This window comes from Maylandia zebra, linkage group LG9 (assembly GCF_041146795.1).
Source record: "Maylandia zebra isolate NMK-2024a linkage group LG9, Mzebra_GT3a, whole genome shotgun sequence".
NCBI lineage: Eukaryota > Metazoa > Chordata > Actinopteri > Cichliformes > Cichlidae > Maylandia > Maylandia zebra.
The window spans coordinates 31159110-31177570 of NC_135175.1; the positions used below are offsets into that span (position 1 = coordinate 31159110).

Consider the following 18461-nt stretch of genomic DNA (forward strand, 5'->3'; position numbering starts at 1 on the left):
CTCACTGGACCACTTTTAATCCAACAGTTGTTGAGTATTTGTAGCATGGAGGGAAAAGATCCTTCAAGCACCTCAAAATTACAGTTATACAAGGTAAAGATCCATAAAAAGAAGATATAACAGCTGCTTTGTGCAAATACACAGTGGTCCACAGACTGGGACTTTTTCCAGTGTTGTTACAACAAAACATGGATAGTCGTGGGACAACAAGTTACACAAGAAATAAATAAGTTGTCTGCTTTACCATCTTCAAATATACTTTTTAAAAGATATTTATGCATGTATACTGACAGTAAAGTACAAAAAGGCTTAGGTAAGGGATTACAATACCCTGTCAAACACAGCTGGGTTTCATCACAATCAGACATTAGGTTCACAAGGATTTCTGTAATAACATTGTGGTGTTATCATAACAGCGTGTTCGCGATTTGAAATTTGGAATTGTAATGTTTATGTAGGAGTGAATCAAATCTAGAGCTATGACTAATCAAGTAATGTCAACTGAAAAGAATTATTCAATTTGATACCGTTTTTAATTACATATTTCCACAAAACAGACAAAATGTAAATCAAATAAAAACATTTACATGTAAAAATAATTGATACTAAACAATACAGTGGACTCAGTAACTTAAGCTACAAGTTAGTTTAAAAAAATGCTTCCCATTTTCTCCTTTTTGACTCCTTCCCGTTATTGTCTAAAATAAAATTATTTTATTTCTCCTCACCAAAATATCCTGGAACAGCCAAATTAAGCCAGTTTAAGTAACATTGGTGGGTTTTTTACGCCAGCTTTTTCTTTAGCTGTTACCTAGCTAAAGCTAACATTTGCCATTAAAAAAAAAAGTCTGTTTTTCTGGTAACAGCAGCAAAAAAAAATTCAAACAAAGTTAACTGGTTAACTTTGTTTGAATGGTCACATCAAACCAACATTTCTCTTTGTAACATTAGTGTCTTATGGTCATGTTAATAGTGTTCACGTATTAGTTCCTACATTTGCAAAGATTTTAAAGATTTAAAGGTCCATAAACTTTAAGTCATAAACACAATGTTGTTATCACAACGACTTAGAAGTCTGAAGTTCCATCTGAAAGGAAAGAAATCTGAAATTTAATTTTACATTTACAATTACATTTTTTAACTTGTAAGCTAGTTGAAAAGTAAAGTAACATTAGCCAATTTTCTTGTGTGTTTTAGTTTTGGGGGGGGGGACTTTTGCTTAAAAAAAATGTTAGACTCATCTTATTAAATTCTTCTCTTTTTAAAAACAATATTCAAAAAAAATGTCAATCATTATAACTGCATGTTTTCTAGGAAAGCTTGTTTCTGACTTTTTTACTATCCATAAATTAAAATTTCAGGTTAGCTTCTAGAGAGGAGTCAACATTTGAAGTTGGGTATCTAATAATTTTAACTTAAAAGTAAATCAAAATTTTTAAATAATACAGAAATTTTAACTTACTTTTCATTGGCTATGTTTGTTTGGTGTTTGTTTGTTTGTTATTTGTTTAAAAAAAAAATCAAGCAATCAATAATGTTCCTTATAATATTCTTTTTCTCAAGCTAGCTAAAAAGTAGCATTAGCTTGCTAAATTTGATGATGTTAGCGACTATTATAAAGAAGTTTTTGTTTTGATTTTTTCATTTAAAATCAGTCCTGTTAAATTAAAAACGATAATTCTGATTCATTACCACTTGATTTGCTGTTGTAAGTGATACGTTATATTTCACGCTGTTACTGCATTAACCACAATGTTACCACAGGGGACTGGTAAACGGGATCCAGACTGCATTTAAAATGTGTACCATTAAAACTTTCAAGGGACCACAGATCATGCTTTTCCATTCAATGCTGTGACTTATGTTTTCTATATATATTTTACTTAATGTCATTTCTCAGCAAAATAGTCACCTTTTTAGACAAACTGTATAAATATGCAGCACAGAGTGAACACTGCAAACTCCAGAACAGCATCTCTAGTGTCTCACAGGAAAGCATCCAGCAATACAAACGGCAGCAGTGAGAAAGAGGCGGTCAGACATAATAATGCAACCTGCTGAATTTTCTGGCTTTGATCAAAAGCAGTGGCAGTCTCTGCCTCACAGTGGTTATGGACTGTACAGTTAACACAAAGGCAGTGTCTGCCTCCTTGTTTGGGATGCGCCCCGCAAATATGATGCTGGAAAAAAGTGCCAGAAACACCAACTTATGGCTGTATATTTCAGATGGCTCTCATTTGATTTTGAATAGAGATTTACTATCCTTCATGAAACTAGCGCTCACTCTGTCGGCCCCCAAGCTTCACAATCAGAGGATGACACAGAAACAGAGTCAATGAGGATTTCCGGGGGTGTCAGTTGTCACGGTTTGACTGCAGTGGCAGGTTCAGGACAGGCTGGGGTGGATGCTGGTGCCGGCTGAGCCAATGTGGAGAACCAGGTGGACATGGCCGTCTTGGCGCTGGTCAATGCTCCTCCCACTGACTGACCTGAGAGTGGAAAATAGAGAATTTCACTTTACTTTTTTGTTTTTCCTACAGTGACACCAGAACGATTTCTTACAGTAGACATTTGATTACTTAATAAGGGCAAAGTCATGGTTACAGCTAGGTCTGTAAGTGTTTCTACAGTCTTTTATAAAACTTCATTCAGTTTGGTATTTAAACACTTAAAAGCATGCTGTGTTTGACAGAGATCAGGTAACTAAGTCTCTGAAGAATACTCAATTTCTTTACCCTTTAGAAACTCTTGGGTTGCTTTTGCGGTTTGCTTTGGTTCATTATCACTTTGTACTTTACTGCTTGGTGTTTACCTTACAATATAAATTCCCTTGAGAGCTACTCTTGTGGTAATTTGGCAATACATAAATAAAAGCAAGCTGAAATTGAAGTGAAGGTTCCATTTCCTGGTTCCATGCCATAAGTCAGGGGTGGGGGAACTCCAGGCCTCAAGGGCCGCAGGTTTTAGATGTGTGTTTGATCCAACACAGCTGATTTAAATGGCTAAACTACCTCCTTAACATGTCGTGAAGTTCTCCAGAGGCCTGTTGATGAACTAATCATTTGATTCAGGTGTGTTGACCCAGGGTGATATCTAAAGGACACTGGCCCTTGAAAGCCTGGAGCTCCCCATTCCTGCCATAAGTCTTTCAAGTCTTATGTGGCGTTCCTGTTTTTGAGTGTAACTGGTGTTTTTTGCCCCTTGTTGTCAACTTTCTGTATTTATATTTGCCTTTGACAATGATATGCATACCTCCTCAAAAATGCTTCATTTGGTTGTATTTTGTAAAAGGTTTTTCTGAACCATGGAATTCTGTGATCATCCACTTCAGTGGTTTTCCAGGCCTTTTGGTGATGCTGAGCCAGCCCGTCTGCTTTTTAGGAATGTGCCACATTGTTGGATCTCTCTAATAGATTTATTTTTCAGCCTAATGATGGCCTACTTCACTTGTACTGTCATCTCTTTGGGGCTCAAACTGAAAGCTGAATTAAAGCTCAAAGTTTGCACTTTAATGACATGTTGACTGGTAACAGTTTGATCTGGGTTTAACTGAGCAGCTGCCTTACCGACTGCCTTCCCAGTCTGGACTACACTGCGACTGGTTGTCATCATGGCGTTTCCGATCTTCTTCCCTCGCTCGCTGTTCTGCACCGAGCTGCAAAGAGAAAACAAAAGGTTCACAAACGCCCAGAACAAGCAGTCTCTTTTCATCTCCCTGTCTACAATCTGACACTAAAGGAATTCTTCCTCCTTTCCAGGAAAGAAACCACATAAACGTGCTGTTGCTCAATGTTGCACAAACCTGTTATAGAGGATTATGTAACAGCAAAGAGGCTGAGCATCAGTCACAGGTGGTGAATGTGATGATCGGAGCTGACCCAACAGCGGAAACAAGACGACTAAGTTTCACAACAAATGTAGGGCTAAATGCGGCCGCGCCTAGCTTTATCTGAACAGCAGCTTGGCGCGAATCCAGCACACAACCTTTCACGCGGATCTCCGCTGACCTGACATTCAGCAGGAATCTCACTCCTGCATCATCTGGGCAAACAGCGGCGTAGTTAAAAAAGACGATGGGGATATATGTCAGCAGCTGCAGAGAGCAGACGTCTGTCACTCAAGCCTCTAATCAGCCGTTTCATCTGAACATAAACTCACTGTCAAGTTTACTACACGTGAAAATCAAACCAGAGGCCCGCAACGCCGAGGTTTGGGATGCACTTACAGGTGATGTGATTACGTCACTGGATTTCAACACACTCACATATGTTCTGTGAGCCAACAAGTCTCAATTTGTCTTATTTATGTTTATGTTATGTTAAATAAAATGCTTGAGGAAAACAAGAAAATCTTTAAGACAGAATTTAATGAATATGAAGGCAGGCTCTCGCTTTTATTCTCCATATTTATGGCCATATTTAACCTAAAAGACTGCGATTCAGACTACAAGTCTGCAGGGACTTATTAAAAAAGGTTTTTATAAAACTTTTCATCCTCATATAACTGATTTTTTCCCCCCTAAATGTGTGACTTCTTTCCCGTCACAAAATCGTGACTTTCTTCCTCAATAACTTGTTACTTTTTTATGCTTCACTTGACTTCTTTCTCTTCTAAAGTTTGACAATTTAAAAAAACTAAAAAAAAAACCTCAATTTATGTCTTAATAATGATAAATTTGCAGTCTGGGAATTTTTCTTGTCCATCTTTGGTTTATTTATTAACTCATTTTTAAAAAAGTTCAAATATGTGAGTTTCTTTTCCTCATAAATTTGTGACATTTCTGTAATATAACCCATCCTCTCCTGGGAGCTTCCTCCCTTTTTGGCCCTATTATGTCAAGTGTAATACACATCAAAAGGCAGAGAAAATAAACTAAATCAATGCAATAACTGTGAATATTAAAGCAAACATTCAAGATTTCCACTAAGAAAAACTGCTGCCAAGATTCAGAGTGGCTCTGAGAGGCCTGCAGGATGTAAAGTCTACATATGAAACCTAAAACCAAACAGAAAATGAGACGTGTGCGTAGTGCCATCATTCCTTCAAACCACACAGAGCCAGAGTAGCATCGACGTGACACCGCTCTCCGCAGAAGCAGAGCAGAGCGTCAACTTTGCGGCATCTTGGAGTCAGACGGCAGCGCCCTGCAGCGCTGTCGCCTGCAAGTGGATCTGCCAAACAAGCTGCGGTTGCTAAGCCCATGTTGCTAGGATCAATAATCCAGCTTTGTGGCTGCTCATTTCCTCGGCAGGAACCTCTCCTCGCTGTGCTTCTTTTTGGCTAAAGTAGAGGATCTGCTGACGGACAATCCCAGCAGGGCAGTTGGGTCACGCAAGTTAAAGCAACCGAATATAAGTGAGAGTAGAAGTTTCCTAAATGAACAAAATAAAATAAAATCTGTTTGTTTTATATTTTCAGCACCCCATTTGTTACCATCACCGACTCAACAGTGCCACCAGTAGTCAAATTAAAAAAATTTAAATAAAAAAAATCTGCAAAGCTTGCAAAATTAGCAGCTGTCTTTAATGTTTGGATGATTGTTGTTGTTTAATCATCTTTTGTATATGACTGTATTGCAGCACATTGTTCCCAGGGTTTCTTGGAGACCATATTTAGTATAAATCTAGAAAAATAAAATATCAGTAAGAGTAAAATATATGAGTAAGGGACAAAAGCACCATTAATTTATTTATTTTGGTCTTGCAAACGTCCCTGTTAACAAAGCTTATCCTGATGCAAGTGTCTAACGTCCATTAGCACTGCTAACAATTCCTGTCATGTTGGATTTGAGACTATTTTAAACATTCTGACACTAAAAGCTTTTTTTAAACTTAATCCATATAATCTCCTTTATATGAATGTGGGTTAATTTACCATCACAGTCGTCTGTTGACATGTGCTGTTATGACAATTTCTTATGGTCAAAATGTGTCCGAACAATAATTTCACAACTTTTACATTCGTTTCATGTAGAGAAATTGTGGAAATATGCGGTTCCTTTGTTTTGATATTATCGGCTTTCATATTAACAAGAAAGTATTCCTGTAGAAAATATGATGTAAAATTTAAAAAACTTTTTAAAGCCTTAACCATGAAATAATTGCCAAAAGAAACATTTTTTGAGAACTGAGTGTTTATTGAACCTTCCGATTGGTCTTTAAAATAAATGAAATATTAATTTGCATATATGAGTGTTCATTTGTATCATATTTGCTACAGTGGGCATTTTTTGTAAGTTAATAATTACAAAATATATTGTGGAATTTATTTTGGTTTTTCAGTGGGGAAAAAGAAAAGCCAGAACACGATTTGCTTTAAAGGGCTCGTTTTGAATTTGTCACTTTTTCCTTATAAAATTCGTTACTTCTTTCTCACAAATTTTAAAACAAAAGAAGAAACCTGTGATTTCTTTCCTCGTAAGTCTGTGGCTTTCACCTTGAGAATTTCTGGCATTTTCTTTTTTTTTTTTTTTTCCCCCCCCCTTCCAGGAAAATGTTGCAATTTTTCAGTTAAAAAAAACAAAAACAAACAAAACACTTTCTTTTTTCTTTTTTAATTTGAGAATTTGTTACTTTTTCCTTGCAAATTCGTCTTTTTTTGTTAATTTGTTCCTTGTTTGGTACATGAACAACTGAATTCCTGATAAGTCACAAGTGATCCCATCTGGATATTCTTAGCCTGGTCGCTTGAGGGTTAAGGATGGCTCTTGACACTGGTTTAGTGGTTTATGTTTATTCATTACACATGATTAAGGAAACCTACTTAAGATCTTAAAGCTCACATATGATCAGAAATACATCAAAATTAGAGTATTAGTTTAATACTAATGAATACTAATGAACGAGATCCAGAATCACGGTTTTAAATGTTTTGCTCAAGATGAACTGCAGCACTGGAAAAAATCTTAACTTTGAATGTGTTCAGGGGAAATCTGGGTGAAATAATGGAAACTTTGTGGCTCACATGTAAACCTGCCACCCAGTTTCACACTGGTTTCCAGAAAGCCCAGAGCGTCTGTGTGCACTCTCCATCGAGCTGAGTGACCCAAAAAAACAGCTCCTTATATAGCAGAGCGCGGTACGCCAACAGTAAAGAATCAGTGTGTGTGTGCGTGTCTCTGCAGCCGTGCAGCTCATCACATGACTCTGTTTTCTGAGAGCATCTCTGCCACCGGCTGCTTTTTGTCCAATGCTGATGACAAGGGGACATGAAAAGAGTTGGCCTTTAGTAGCCCCCTCCTGGCGCTTCAATAATACACATGCAACACAGCACATTCACAAGGAAGTCAAGCGTGGCACTGAGTCTTTCTCTTTCTTTAATCCAGTGATGAGCTGAGTGGAGTGCACAGACTCAGCCTTCTTTTAAACTTTCCCAAGCAGTGGGATACATCAGGCTCGTCACCGTCTGCCCCACTAACACCAGTCCCCCCCTCTTCCCCAGCCGTGATGTCTCAAGTTGCAGTAAAACAGCTCTGTGTTTACCGATGCAGGGAAACACAGGGGGAGAGCTTTCTGCTGATTCTCCAGCTGATGAGAAGCATCAAGGCAGCTCTTTGGGGTCAGGAGAATGTCCCGAGACTGACGGACACCAAATAAATAAATAAAAGGTCACCGATGACACATGTTACTAAAGAAAACACAACAAGCTTTCTTGGTATGATAGAACATTTTAATATGCTGTTTTATTGGCTGGTGTGACTCATAGCTGTCTTGGCCGATACAACGCAGCAGGTTGCAAAACACTTGTGACTTCTAATCTACTGATTCATGTTTCTCAATACAAATTGTCCTCCTGTTTTTTTGTTTGTTTTTTTTAAATCTTTTATGCCTGCACATGAATTTCCACTCCTTATTTTTCTGACTGAGCACAATTTTTCAGCTGCACAGTCTCATATGTACTGATATATCTACACAAAATGAATATTTTCTACAATTAAAAGGAGAAACAGGAAGTTGGGGGGATTGGGTGGTGAAGTGTTCACACGGTTCACACCAAAGACCAGAGTTTGCGTCATTTATGTCAGAGGTTTTTGCATTTCTACTTGAAGTTTCCAAGTTAAAATACTAAAACTTATTAAACATCGTCATAATGCTACGTTTTCTGTGGAAAAAAGAAGATTTTGAAGACTTGGTTATGTTTAGGAAAAAGTACAGCGCATACTACTCATTTTAAAGCTCTGTTTTCTTGGTTGCCATGGTGATACTAAAGCATCTGGACAACATGTGTCCTGCAGACACTAAATATACTTCCTATTGGAAGTTTTTATTTCACAATAAATAAATAAATAACTGAATAAATAAAATGACACAATATGTTCTCACAAACACAAATAATCATCCTGTTTTTTTGTGACTATTTTAATTTTTTGCTTTGGCTTCTTTATACTTAATATTTTATATTGCATGTGTAAAAATACTCGTTCAGTGTTTCTATTGTATTTGTTTTTATTTATTTATTTTCTACTAAAAGACAACTCTCGCGCGTTCTTGATTCAATAACTGTAATACATCGGTGACCTTTCTCATCCTATTTAGTGCCACTTGATATTTGATTCTGATGTCTTTACGGAAATAAACAGTTGCAAAGATTTTGTTCATAGTAAACGGAGATGTTCACAAATCTAAATATAGCAGCCGTACTGGAAGCGCTCCAGAGGTTAACGGGAACGTGATCCTAATCGGGACACCTGCCAAATTTAAATCAAGTCATTTCTATGTGCCGATTACCAGAAAATCTTCCTGCGCAGTCTGCAGAGTCACTGCTCCGATTCTCAAAAAGTATTTTAAAAATTATTCAATAATTTATGATTTTTTTTAAACTGCAAAATATGTTTTATTATATTTAATGAATTTTAATTTGAAATTTTGCTAATTTTACATTATTTTCAATTTATACGTTTTATAATTTTTCAAAGTAAATGTGCTAAAAGTGCACAGGGGTGTCTGTTGATCTAGTAGAAGTCTCCTGATTGGACGCTGTGCAGTTACACTAATCTAACCCTGTGCTGTTTGTCTGTGTGTTTGTTTACTGAAGCATTACGACAAATTTCTCAGGGGCCATGTCACCGAACACCAGAGGGTAAAGCGAGAACTTTGGGTATGACAGCCAAGCAGATCCTACCATGAAGCTAAGTTAGGGACCTAGACACTCTCCACTGTGTGTGTGTGTTTGTGGTGGGAAGGCATTTATCTGAAGCGTAACACTAGACGCGGCACTCCAGCTGTGGACGGAGTCGCCTTTCATCCACACTTCCTGGAATGAAACTGGAGCTGAGGCTGAAGAAGTCTCTGGCTCCGTTTTTGAGAATGAAACTCACTCATAATTAATGACTCCGGCTGATATGAGACCCTCGCTGCCACTGCAACCCCCGACCCGAGACGACTCTGACCGCTGAGCTGCTATATCCATCCAAGCGACGCGCTGCCTGCTGCTCCTTGTCATATACTGTATTCATAAAGTATTCACAGCTGGGGTGTTTGGGTGCACCGAGCCTGACAGCCATTGGAAATTTAATCATCAGTGGGTCTAAAAACAGACGCTAAATTTTTAAAAACACATTCTTCAGAGCTGGGACTCTCAATCTCCCATATTTTGACTTATTTTTACTTCATTTGGCATTTTAAGCAAACACTGTTTTACCATTTCCAGCTCCATATTTTCATCCTTGGACTTTTTTTAGAGTAACAATTGCATGATTCAAAGTTCAAAATAAACTTTATTTATATTTTACTGGGCCTTGGTGCAGACTCTCATATTATTGCCCGTCTGAAAAAAAAACTGATAACCCCTCATTGTGACATTACAGAGCCAACAGTAGAAAACACTGAAGGAATCTGAAGCCTGAACCTTTGGCTCATAGGGTTTACCTACACAAACGCTGGCATCATTATTTGTAACTTTGGCCCTTTTTAAAAATAAACTGTCAAGATCTTTACGGTACAAATATATCAACTTTTGCATGTGTTAAAAATTAGACAGCTCCTTCAAAGTAAAAGCTAGAGGATTCAGCAAAAGTGGGAAGGATACCTAAAGTGTTACTTTAAGAAAAAAAAAAAAAAAAAACGTCTGGCAGGGGGAACAAACAAGGAGAACTTATCTTAAAAATGCTCAGAATGTGCCTGGGGGGGGTGATCTTGTATCACGTTGTTGAGAAGACAAGTGGAAGAAGACCTGAAGCAGGCACAGAAGAGAACCACTCCTAGGCAGACCCTGATACACCCGCCCAGTATCTCAGCACGTATGCATAATGTAACGGTCAACAGTATTGAATGCAGAGTTTAGTACTAACAAAACATGTCTGAAGGTTCTCAGTCATTAAGGTCATCGTAGTCTTAGTAGCTTGGAAAGAAAAGCGTCTGGACTTGTTCAAGTTTCTTTTCACCTCTCATCCAAGAAGCTTCTTCAGTTCAGAGAGGAACTGGTGGAGAGTCCCAGATTTGTAAGCCCTATTGGGAGTGTCCCTCAGAGGGTCATCAGAATCAGAATATTTTATTGATCCTTAGGGGAAATTATTTTGGTTACAGTGGGTTCAGTGGTGCTTTTTGGTACTCAGTCTCTCACTGAACGTGCTCCTGTGACTGACCAGCATGTCATGGAGTGGGTGGGAGGTCTATTACACCTTAAGGGAGTCCAGCTATGGACCCCCTATTGATCTTGTGCCTAATAACACAAGCCAAGGTGTGAAAATGGGAGTGCGTCACAATCAGCCAAGGTTTCGTGGGACCACTTGACAACTAAGGTCAAGGCGGGGCAAGGTCTCACGATGAGTACTCCTGCATCCTGCAGGTGTCACTTTACAAACTCTGTATTTGGTTTAATAAAGAGGGAAAGTTCTGCAGATAGTCTTTAAGCAAGGCTTTAAAGACAGGAGCCCCATACTCTCTTGCTCCCTCTGCTGCTGCAGCTTTGACTTCTTCTAACCACCACTAGAGGGCAGCAACATACACGCTCTGAGCTGCAGAAAACAAGCGATGGGGTGAAGCTTCACCCTGCATCTTATCTGCTATTAAAACTAGATACAAATCCCTGATTTTTAGAAGAAAAAGAAAATAATAATAAGATAACATGAAATTGCACTCACTGTGAGAGTCGTAGCTTTACGTCGGCTACGCTGTACTGACCCTGGAACGGATGTCTACAACGGAGAAGATGGGATCATGAAAAACAAATAAGAAACATTCAAAAGCTGCAGGTAACAGAAGTCAGTCGCTCTCCTGTCCACCTACCCTGGGGTGACGGCGGTCATGCCGGGGTGCTTGTTGCTGTACCACACCCGGTAGTTGTGGGTGATCTTCCACGCTGTGACGAAAGGTGCCCCGTAATCTGCCAGCAGCCGCTCGCTATCTGAAAGGAAGAGATGGGAAACAAAGACATCAGTTACATGCAATATGGCAGCGCCAATCCTGACTAGTAAGGCATCTAAACAGGATGAGAGCTTTATGAGGTTTTTTTTAAGTTGTACTAGTTGGAAATAAAGTTAAAACCAACTATCAGATGTGGAAACAGCTAGAAATGCAGGATAGATTTATTTATCCCGCTCGTCTTGTCTGTTTTTCACACATTATTCTGTCTGTTGTGATTTAGTTGAAGACATTAAACCTAATATAAACGCCCCGTCCATTTCTAAATGCGTACAAGCTCCCACATGTGTTTTATGGAAGCATGTGATTGCTTGTAAGAGCCTTTCTATGTGTTTATTTTACACATTTATTGTGAACAGTTTTGATTGTCTTACCTTGCTGTAATGCAGAAGACAGTAAGGAGTGAAGGTAGAGGGTGAACTGGGCTCTGATCCACTCGTCTCCACCCTCCCAGCCCGTCCCGTCCAGGAAGACATCGTCGCGGTTCTCCGTCACGTGTTTGACCAAGTAGTCGGCGAAGCGCAGGTCTGCAGTGGTCAGACTCAACATCTTTCTGAGCTCGGGGTCTTGGATCTGGATACGAGCTTCTTCCACCTGAAGCAGTGAAGTATTAAAAAAAAAAAAAAAATTAAATACTTACATTTTAAAAAGTTAACACAACAGTTTCACACACACGGGACTTACTTCGACGATGGCGTCACTGAGGTGCCTCTGCTGACGGAAGAGGATGTTGGTTGCTCCGGCGACAAAGCCTCGCACCGTCACGTCTGACAGGAGGTGATGCTGCTGCAGCGCCATGTAGGGCAGGCACAGGTAACCCTGGAAACAAGAAAAGACAAAGGCCGCTGTGTTTATGACAGCCGTACACCTGCTTATCTCCACCCAGCTGTCTGAGCTGAGATTTTAATGGTTAATTATTAAACAATATTGATAAATTATAAAGTTGTGTCAAGAAGACATTTCTAATCAAAAAGGTGAAACAGGAACAGGTGCAATCAGGGTCACGCAGAAAACTTCAGAAAAGACTCACAAGAAGACGGCAATCGGCAAAAGTCCTCTCAGATTTAGGTCTGAGGGTTGCACCAATTCAAAGGAAACAGAATTTTTAACAGAAGTATTAATCGCTGCTGTTACCTTAGTGAAGATGGCGAGTGGCAGGCCGTACTGATCCTCCTCCAGACCTGACACCAGGCCCTGGGTGACCCCTCCCTGACCGGTGACTGCCTGCGGCTGCACTGTGATCGGCGTTCCGGGTTTGGAGTCAAATGTTTCCGGGAGCTCTGGCTCAGTCTCAGAAGGTGCCTCTTGCGGTCCACCTTCGTCCAGCACGCTGGGGTCCAGAGTCTCCCACTCGCTCTCGGAGGACTCAGGAGAGATGCGTGAGGGCGGCTTGAGGTGGTGATTGTCGCCCTCTGAGCTATTCCCAGAGGATTCTGTGGCAGGCTGGGCCGTCTCCACCCCGAGGTCAAGGGCGGAGCTATCGATGTCGGTGACAGACACAGAGACGAACTCTTCGGCACCCGAGACACTCTCCACTAAACTCTGGTCCTCTGACACGCTGCTCTTAGGTCTGTAGTGGGACGAGTCCACCAGGCCGTGTTCGATCATGCCTGCACGAATGTCACAGCAAACACGTTCTATCAGTCTACTACTACAATTGCACCACAGGCTGCAAAGCCTTTCACACTGGAAGAGCACAAAGATATTTGCAGGACAGGTTTGCATAACATGAATGTGTCATATGCCTAACAGTTAGCCAAAAACGAAAATAATCACTAGAATGAGCATAAAGTCAAAACTGGAACAAAATAATCAATAAAATGAAACAAGAATCCAAAACACAAAAACAACACAAACAGTTTTATTAGAGAACTCCTGTGCCGGGTGTCACAAAGCCCTGATTCAAAAGATCAGTGCCAGATCTGTCTTCCTCTTGGAGTTACTGACCTGGAAACAGCGATAACACTGTCATCAGAGCTCCTACTAGTCTGTTGACAGGAGACACATAGAACAGGACCTGCAAACATGAGCAAGAAGAAAGAAAGAAAAGAGGAACAAAATGGATGAGCAGACAGAATAAGAAGTGAGACATGAAGGCAAAACAGCAGAAAAACGTTTTTAAAAACACAACTAACACACACACACACACACACACACACACACACACACACACACACACACACACACACACACACACGAGTAAATCGCATTCACAGATCAACAATTTAACAGGACTTAAATGGCAGTAATGGAATCAGCCTTAAAAATGTATTAAGTCAAATAATGGAGGGTGGACTTCACAGCAACTAAGATCATTAAATATTTAAAAATGGACGAGACACACAGAATTTAACAGGATCTATAAGTGTATAAAAGACTAATACAATTAATAAAGGAGCCAAAGGGTCATCCCATGCCAATTCACAGTGGCTAAAAGCTTCCAGTAGACATTTCTTAATAGAAACTGTGCAAAACTTCAGGTCCCTGCTGTCAAGGCAAACTGGAAAACTACCTGAGCTCGATCCTTTAAACGTTTTAGGATAAATATCCGGTGTGATGGGTCTATGAATATGGATGCCTAAAAAGATTTGTATGTCTGATCTTGGACATCAGGTTTGGAGACTTTTAGAAAGAAAAATGTTGCAAGTTTAAAGTAACTTGGGCAGATTTGCCTGCAAGGAAGAGGGAAGGCGTGGGTAAGACTAAGTTTAAAATATACAAATTTTTTTGGAAACATTTTTCAGTGTATAAAAAGGCACAGGAACTTTTTTCAAAAGTCTAAAAATAGAAATAACTACAAATCAGAGACATCAGAGATACAGCAAGCTTTATCCAATGTGAATCTGTCTCTGCCAATACTGAGCACCACTCAACTTAAAAAGCATACTGATCAATATCTGAATCCTAAGTATACATTAACATTATATGGTTATATTTAGAGCAAATATGGTGGAAATGTTTGTCTAGAAAAACTGGGTCAGGACTCTCTTATACCTGAAAGGGACTGAAAGGAGTCATCGGGAAGATGAGCTAAAAGAGCCACATCATAGAGGCCTCGTCTTCTCTTAGAGCCAGGACTGACAGAACCTCAAAATTACCAGATTATATGAAGAAAAGGGGAAGGATGCATCAAAGTTTGAATTCTCACCTTCTTTTCCAGCAAAATGAGCTTAAAGATGATGAGAGCCTGCAAAGATTTAAAAATAAAAAATGTAAATAAACAGGATATTTTGGGTGGATTTTAGTGCTTAAAGTAATCAGATTTTCCCCACCTTGTGTCTGAAGTGCAGGATTAGATCTCTCGGCGACATCCCTGATGGGAGAAAAACAAAATGTTTATGAAAAGGATAAATAAAAGCTGAGATTTGTTGTTAAACCCTCCTGTTATCCGACAGATCTGGCACGTACCTAGATAAACCTGTGATCCGTCCAGAGCTGAGCCCCTCAGAGAGCTGTTCATGTGGTCGTACAGTTCCTGCAGCGAAAACAGGAGGTGAGCAAGCAGCTGACCGGAAGGTACAAATACTACTACCTCACTCAAACAGGTTTAGTCTGACTGTTTTCTCACCTTCAAGATTGAGATCTGTGAGAAGTCTTTCTCCTCGAAGTAGGCGTGTGTGATGAGCTGAAGTTTGGCTTGGAGCAGACCGTAGAGAGGCTGCGAGGAAATTCAAACACACCGTACGTGAGTGAGTCATTTACAGTGTGACCCATAAAAATCCTGTCAGGCTAATTTCTGCTTTATATTTATTTAGCATGGGTGGCGACATCCTTTGTCTTGATGCTTTTCCTCCTACCTCTGTTTTTCTCCCCCACTCTACAGTTGGCACTGCTAAAACAGGGCCTGTGGTCCCCTCCCTAAAATTGTATTGTCATAGCAACATAACCATGTGTGGAAATCCCAACAGGGACAAGGGAATGCTGATATGATTTTTCTGGGAAAAACAGTGTTTTGCCCCCTCAATGAATCCCTGTAAATGATGTTCAATTATTTATTCCTATGTATGGGGGGAAAAAAGGAATACCCTGGTTTGCCTCTGAATATTACCTCATAAGAAACTGAAGTTTCTTATAAAGCCAAAAGATTTAAGGGTAAAACATAAAACATTATGAATTAATTCTCAATGGTGACACATATAGATCAGCAGACAGTGAGGAGGCCACAGTGCCGGGAAATAAAAACATCCTCTCTACACGATTTCCTTCCACTTCTCCATGTGAGCTCACTGCAACATTTTACGGCCCACTGACTTAATTTAATTTTTAGACTGAAATTAAAGCTTATTAAATTAAGTCATCCAGTGACTGACTCACCACTCGACTGAGGACACAGACGCTCTTCTGAACAGTCTCCCTGGTGACATCAGCCTGCCGGACCTTTAGGGCCTGAAAGACGAGCAAGAAAAAACAATCGTGAAATAAACTTCCCTCTGCAAGCTCTGCTTTAAATTGATGCTGCAGTTACAGCGCAAAAGGTTTGGGTCAGTTTCACTAGACTCAATGCAAACAACAGACACAGCTTTGGGTCTGAAAAGTGAAGCAAATGCAGAAACCTAATAATGCACATTTACATCCTATAATGACAATAATAGCCAACAGGCGGCTAGGGTTAAGGTACCATGGCTACCATTTTTAGGAAGTACGGCTTAGAGCAGAAAGGGAAATTGAGAAGAGAGTGTGACATGATCTGGGATGGTCCACAGCTCTACCATGTGAGATGCAAGGGTCCCAAATGTTTGAAGTTATTAAATGTGAAACTACAGACCTCACTTACAGTGGTGATCATCACACTTCACGTCACCCTTTTCCTGCAAACGTAGCAGCTCTGTCTCTAGTTTTAGCCACTTGATCACAATGGCATCTTTTTCTCCTGGAACTAAAACACCTCTTTCTTTCAGGAACTACTCTTGCTTTTGGGACGAGGCAATTCAATTCTATTCAATTGTATTTGTATTGTGCCAAATCACAACAACAGTGGCCTCAAGGTGCTTTATACTGTAAGGTAAAACCCTTCAATAATACAAAGAAAACAGAAATAATCAACCTCGGTGGCTATTAAAGAAATGAGGAAGTTTAAGGCACATTTCAAACCTTTTAGCAGTAGCTGCAAATGACATCCTACCAGGCTCTTACAAAATCAGTAAAATTAAAAAATATATTTACATAAACTGCCTGGTTCCCCACCCATGTCATGGGCGTAGCTTTCTGTCATAGAGCTGCTGCACATAGGTGCCTGCTCATTAAAGTGTGCCTATTGCCGTTCATAAACTGACCTTTGCTTCTATTTGACGATAACAGGACACTCCATAGACACACTTTGTGTCTCCACTGAGAGGCGGCAGGTGAAAATACACCGTGTCTGCAAACCAACAAAAAGACACAATCACATTATTATACTACGTGGCAGAAAGAAAAGAATAAACAGCATGAGAAAAATCACTTGTGTGCAGTTAGATGAGACTGATATGCATTTTCTGTGGTAAAACAGCAGATTCAGCAAAGACCATCAATACAATAAAAACCAGTAAGTTTAGATAAAGAGTGTTTGTGGAACTGCAGTGACTGACGGCAGGTTTTCAGACCAGTTGCCAAACTGGATAAACTTGAAGGCAGAAGCAAACATTTACAAGTTGCTTGATGATAGCTGGAAAAAAGAAAAGAAAAAAAAAGCCGTTCTTCATGTTCAGATTAACTACAGCTCACAAGTCACGAGTAAGAGTTTGTGCAGTTTACACTCTGTTTAAAAATGTTTGCTTTAAGTTTTACTTTTAGTTCATCAGAAGCAACGTTTAAGAAATTCAGAACCGGCTTTACAAGACAGACACCTGCACATATCCCATCAGCCAATCACATGGAAGCATGAGGACACAGTTGAGACAACCAGCAGAAGTTCAAACTGAACATCGGAAAGAGGAAGAAAGAAAGGCGATTCGAGTGGCAATGAATGTGGTATTGTATGAAAAAGAGCATCTCTGATGATGTACACACACAAAAAACAGCAGCAGAAGCCCACAGTGGGTGTGACTCCTGTCAGCTAACAACAGGAAACTGAAGCTACGAAAGCTCACAAAAACTCGACCCTAAGAGACTGGAAAAACATGGCTGCATCTGATGAGTCTCAATTTCTGCTCCAAGATTCAGGGAGTCGTATCAGAGGGTACAACAGTCATTTTAATATTTCAATAATCAGTTAACGCCAGAAAAAAAAGCATATTAGACAGAAATGCTTATTCATTGTGCTGCGTTTTGTGTTGTTTTCTTCAAACACAATTTTTGTTGCAGTATTTTGCAGAGTACATTGTACATTGGATGGATTTCCTGCCATCTAATTGGACACCACAGAATGAAACAGATTAAGTGTTCCAGCTGATAGAGAGGCACGGCTCTAACACTGAATATTACATCTATTTTACATTGAGAGTTCTTTGATAATTGTTTTATTAAACAACAATCAATAAACATTTTAGGGCTACTGAGAGAGCTGAGTATCAACAGTTTTGGAATCAGCAATTTTTTAATGGCCAGAAACAATAAATGAAGGATGACTGCATTTGAGAGTCATGTTGAACTATTTCGGTGCATTCAGGGACACTCTGGACATTTGAACAAATAAAATCTTTGCTACACTAGACGTCCAAATTCCCATCATCCTTTTAAGCATTTTAAAACTTGTTTACGGAGGCATCTCAAGCGTTTTGCTTCCCAAAAAACACATTTTAAAAAATGCTTTTCAAAATTAGCAGAAGAGAACTTCAAAAACACATAAATTCACCCAACAAAAAACCCCCAAGATAAATCATTATGATTATGGTTTATGTACAGTGAAGAATAAGGAATTCAAAAGGAGAAATTCTCATTACTGAGAGGTTTGGACTGGGAGTCCAAAAATCATGTGCTTTACAACCTGATTCCTCTTCTACACTCACTGGGAGATATTTACCAATATAGAAACAACGTCAGTCATCAATCAAAAGCACAAAGATTAGAAACTGCAGCGACACGACAGCTGTCCTCTGTCATTAAGAAGATGGGGGGGAAAGGAAGAGACTCGAATAAAACTTCAGGGCTCAACCGTTCATTCAGTCTGAGGAGGGGGGCTGA

The 18461-nt window shown here is 39.6% G+C and overlaps 1 protein-coding gene across 2 annotated transcripts in view; it reads right to left on the reverse strand.

The window, feature by feature from the left end:
* The window catches only part of avl9 (AVL9 homolog (S. cerevisiase)), a 27122-nt gene continuing 8661 nt past the window's right edge, over positions 1–18461 (reverse strand). For both annotated transcript variants that reach the window (XM_076888321.1, XM_004551794.6), the window contains exons 3-16: positions 16634–16719; positions 15675–15746; positions 14929–15018; positions 14769–14835; positions 14633–14673; positions 14509–14547; positions 13308–13377; positions 12495–12970; positions 12045–12179; positions 11735–11954; positions 11226–11343; positions 11081–11134; positions 3567–3655; positions 1–2489 (exon numbers count right to left, since the gene is read on the reverse strand). In XM_076888321.1, coding sequence (XP_076744436.1) covers positions 2362–2489; positions 3567–3655; positions 11081–11134; positions 11226–11343; positions 11735–11954; positions 12045–12179; positions 12495–12970; positions 13308–13377; positions 14509–14547; positions 14633–14673; positions 14769–14835; positions 14929–15018; positions 15675–15746; positions 16634–16719 — 1685 coding nt within the window. In that variant the 3' untranslated portion in view covers positions 1–2361. The remainder of the gene's footprint in view (positions 2490–3566; positions 3656–11080; positions 11135–11225; positions 11344–11734; positions 11955–12044; positions 12180–12494; positions 12971–13307; positions 13378–14508; positions 14548–14632; positions 14674–14768; positions 14836–14928; positions 15019–15674; positions 15747–16633; positions 16720–18461) is intronic.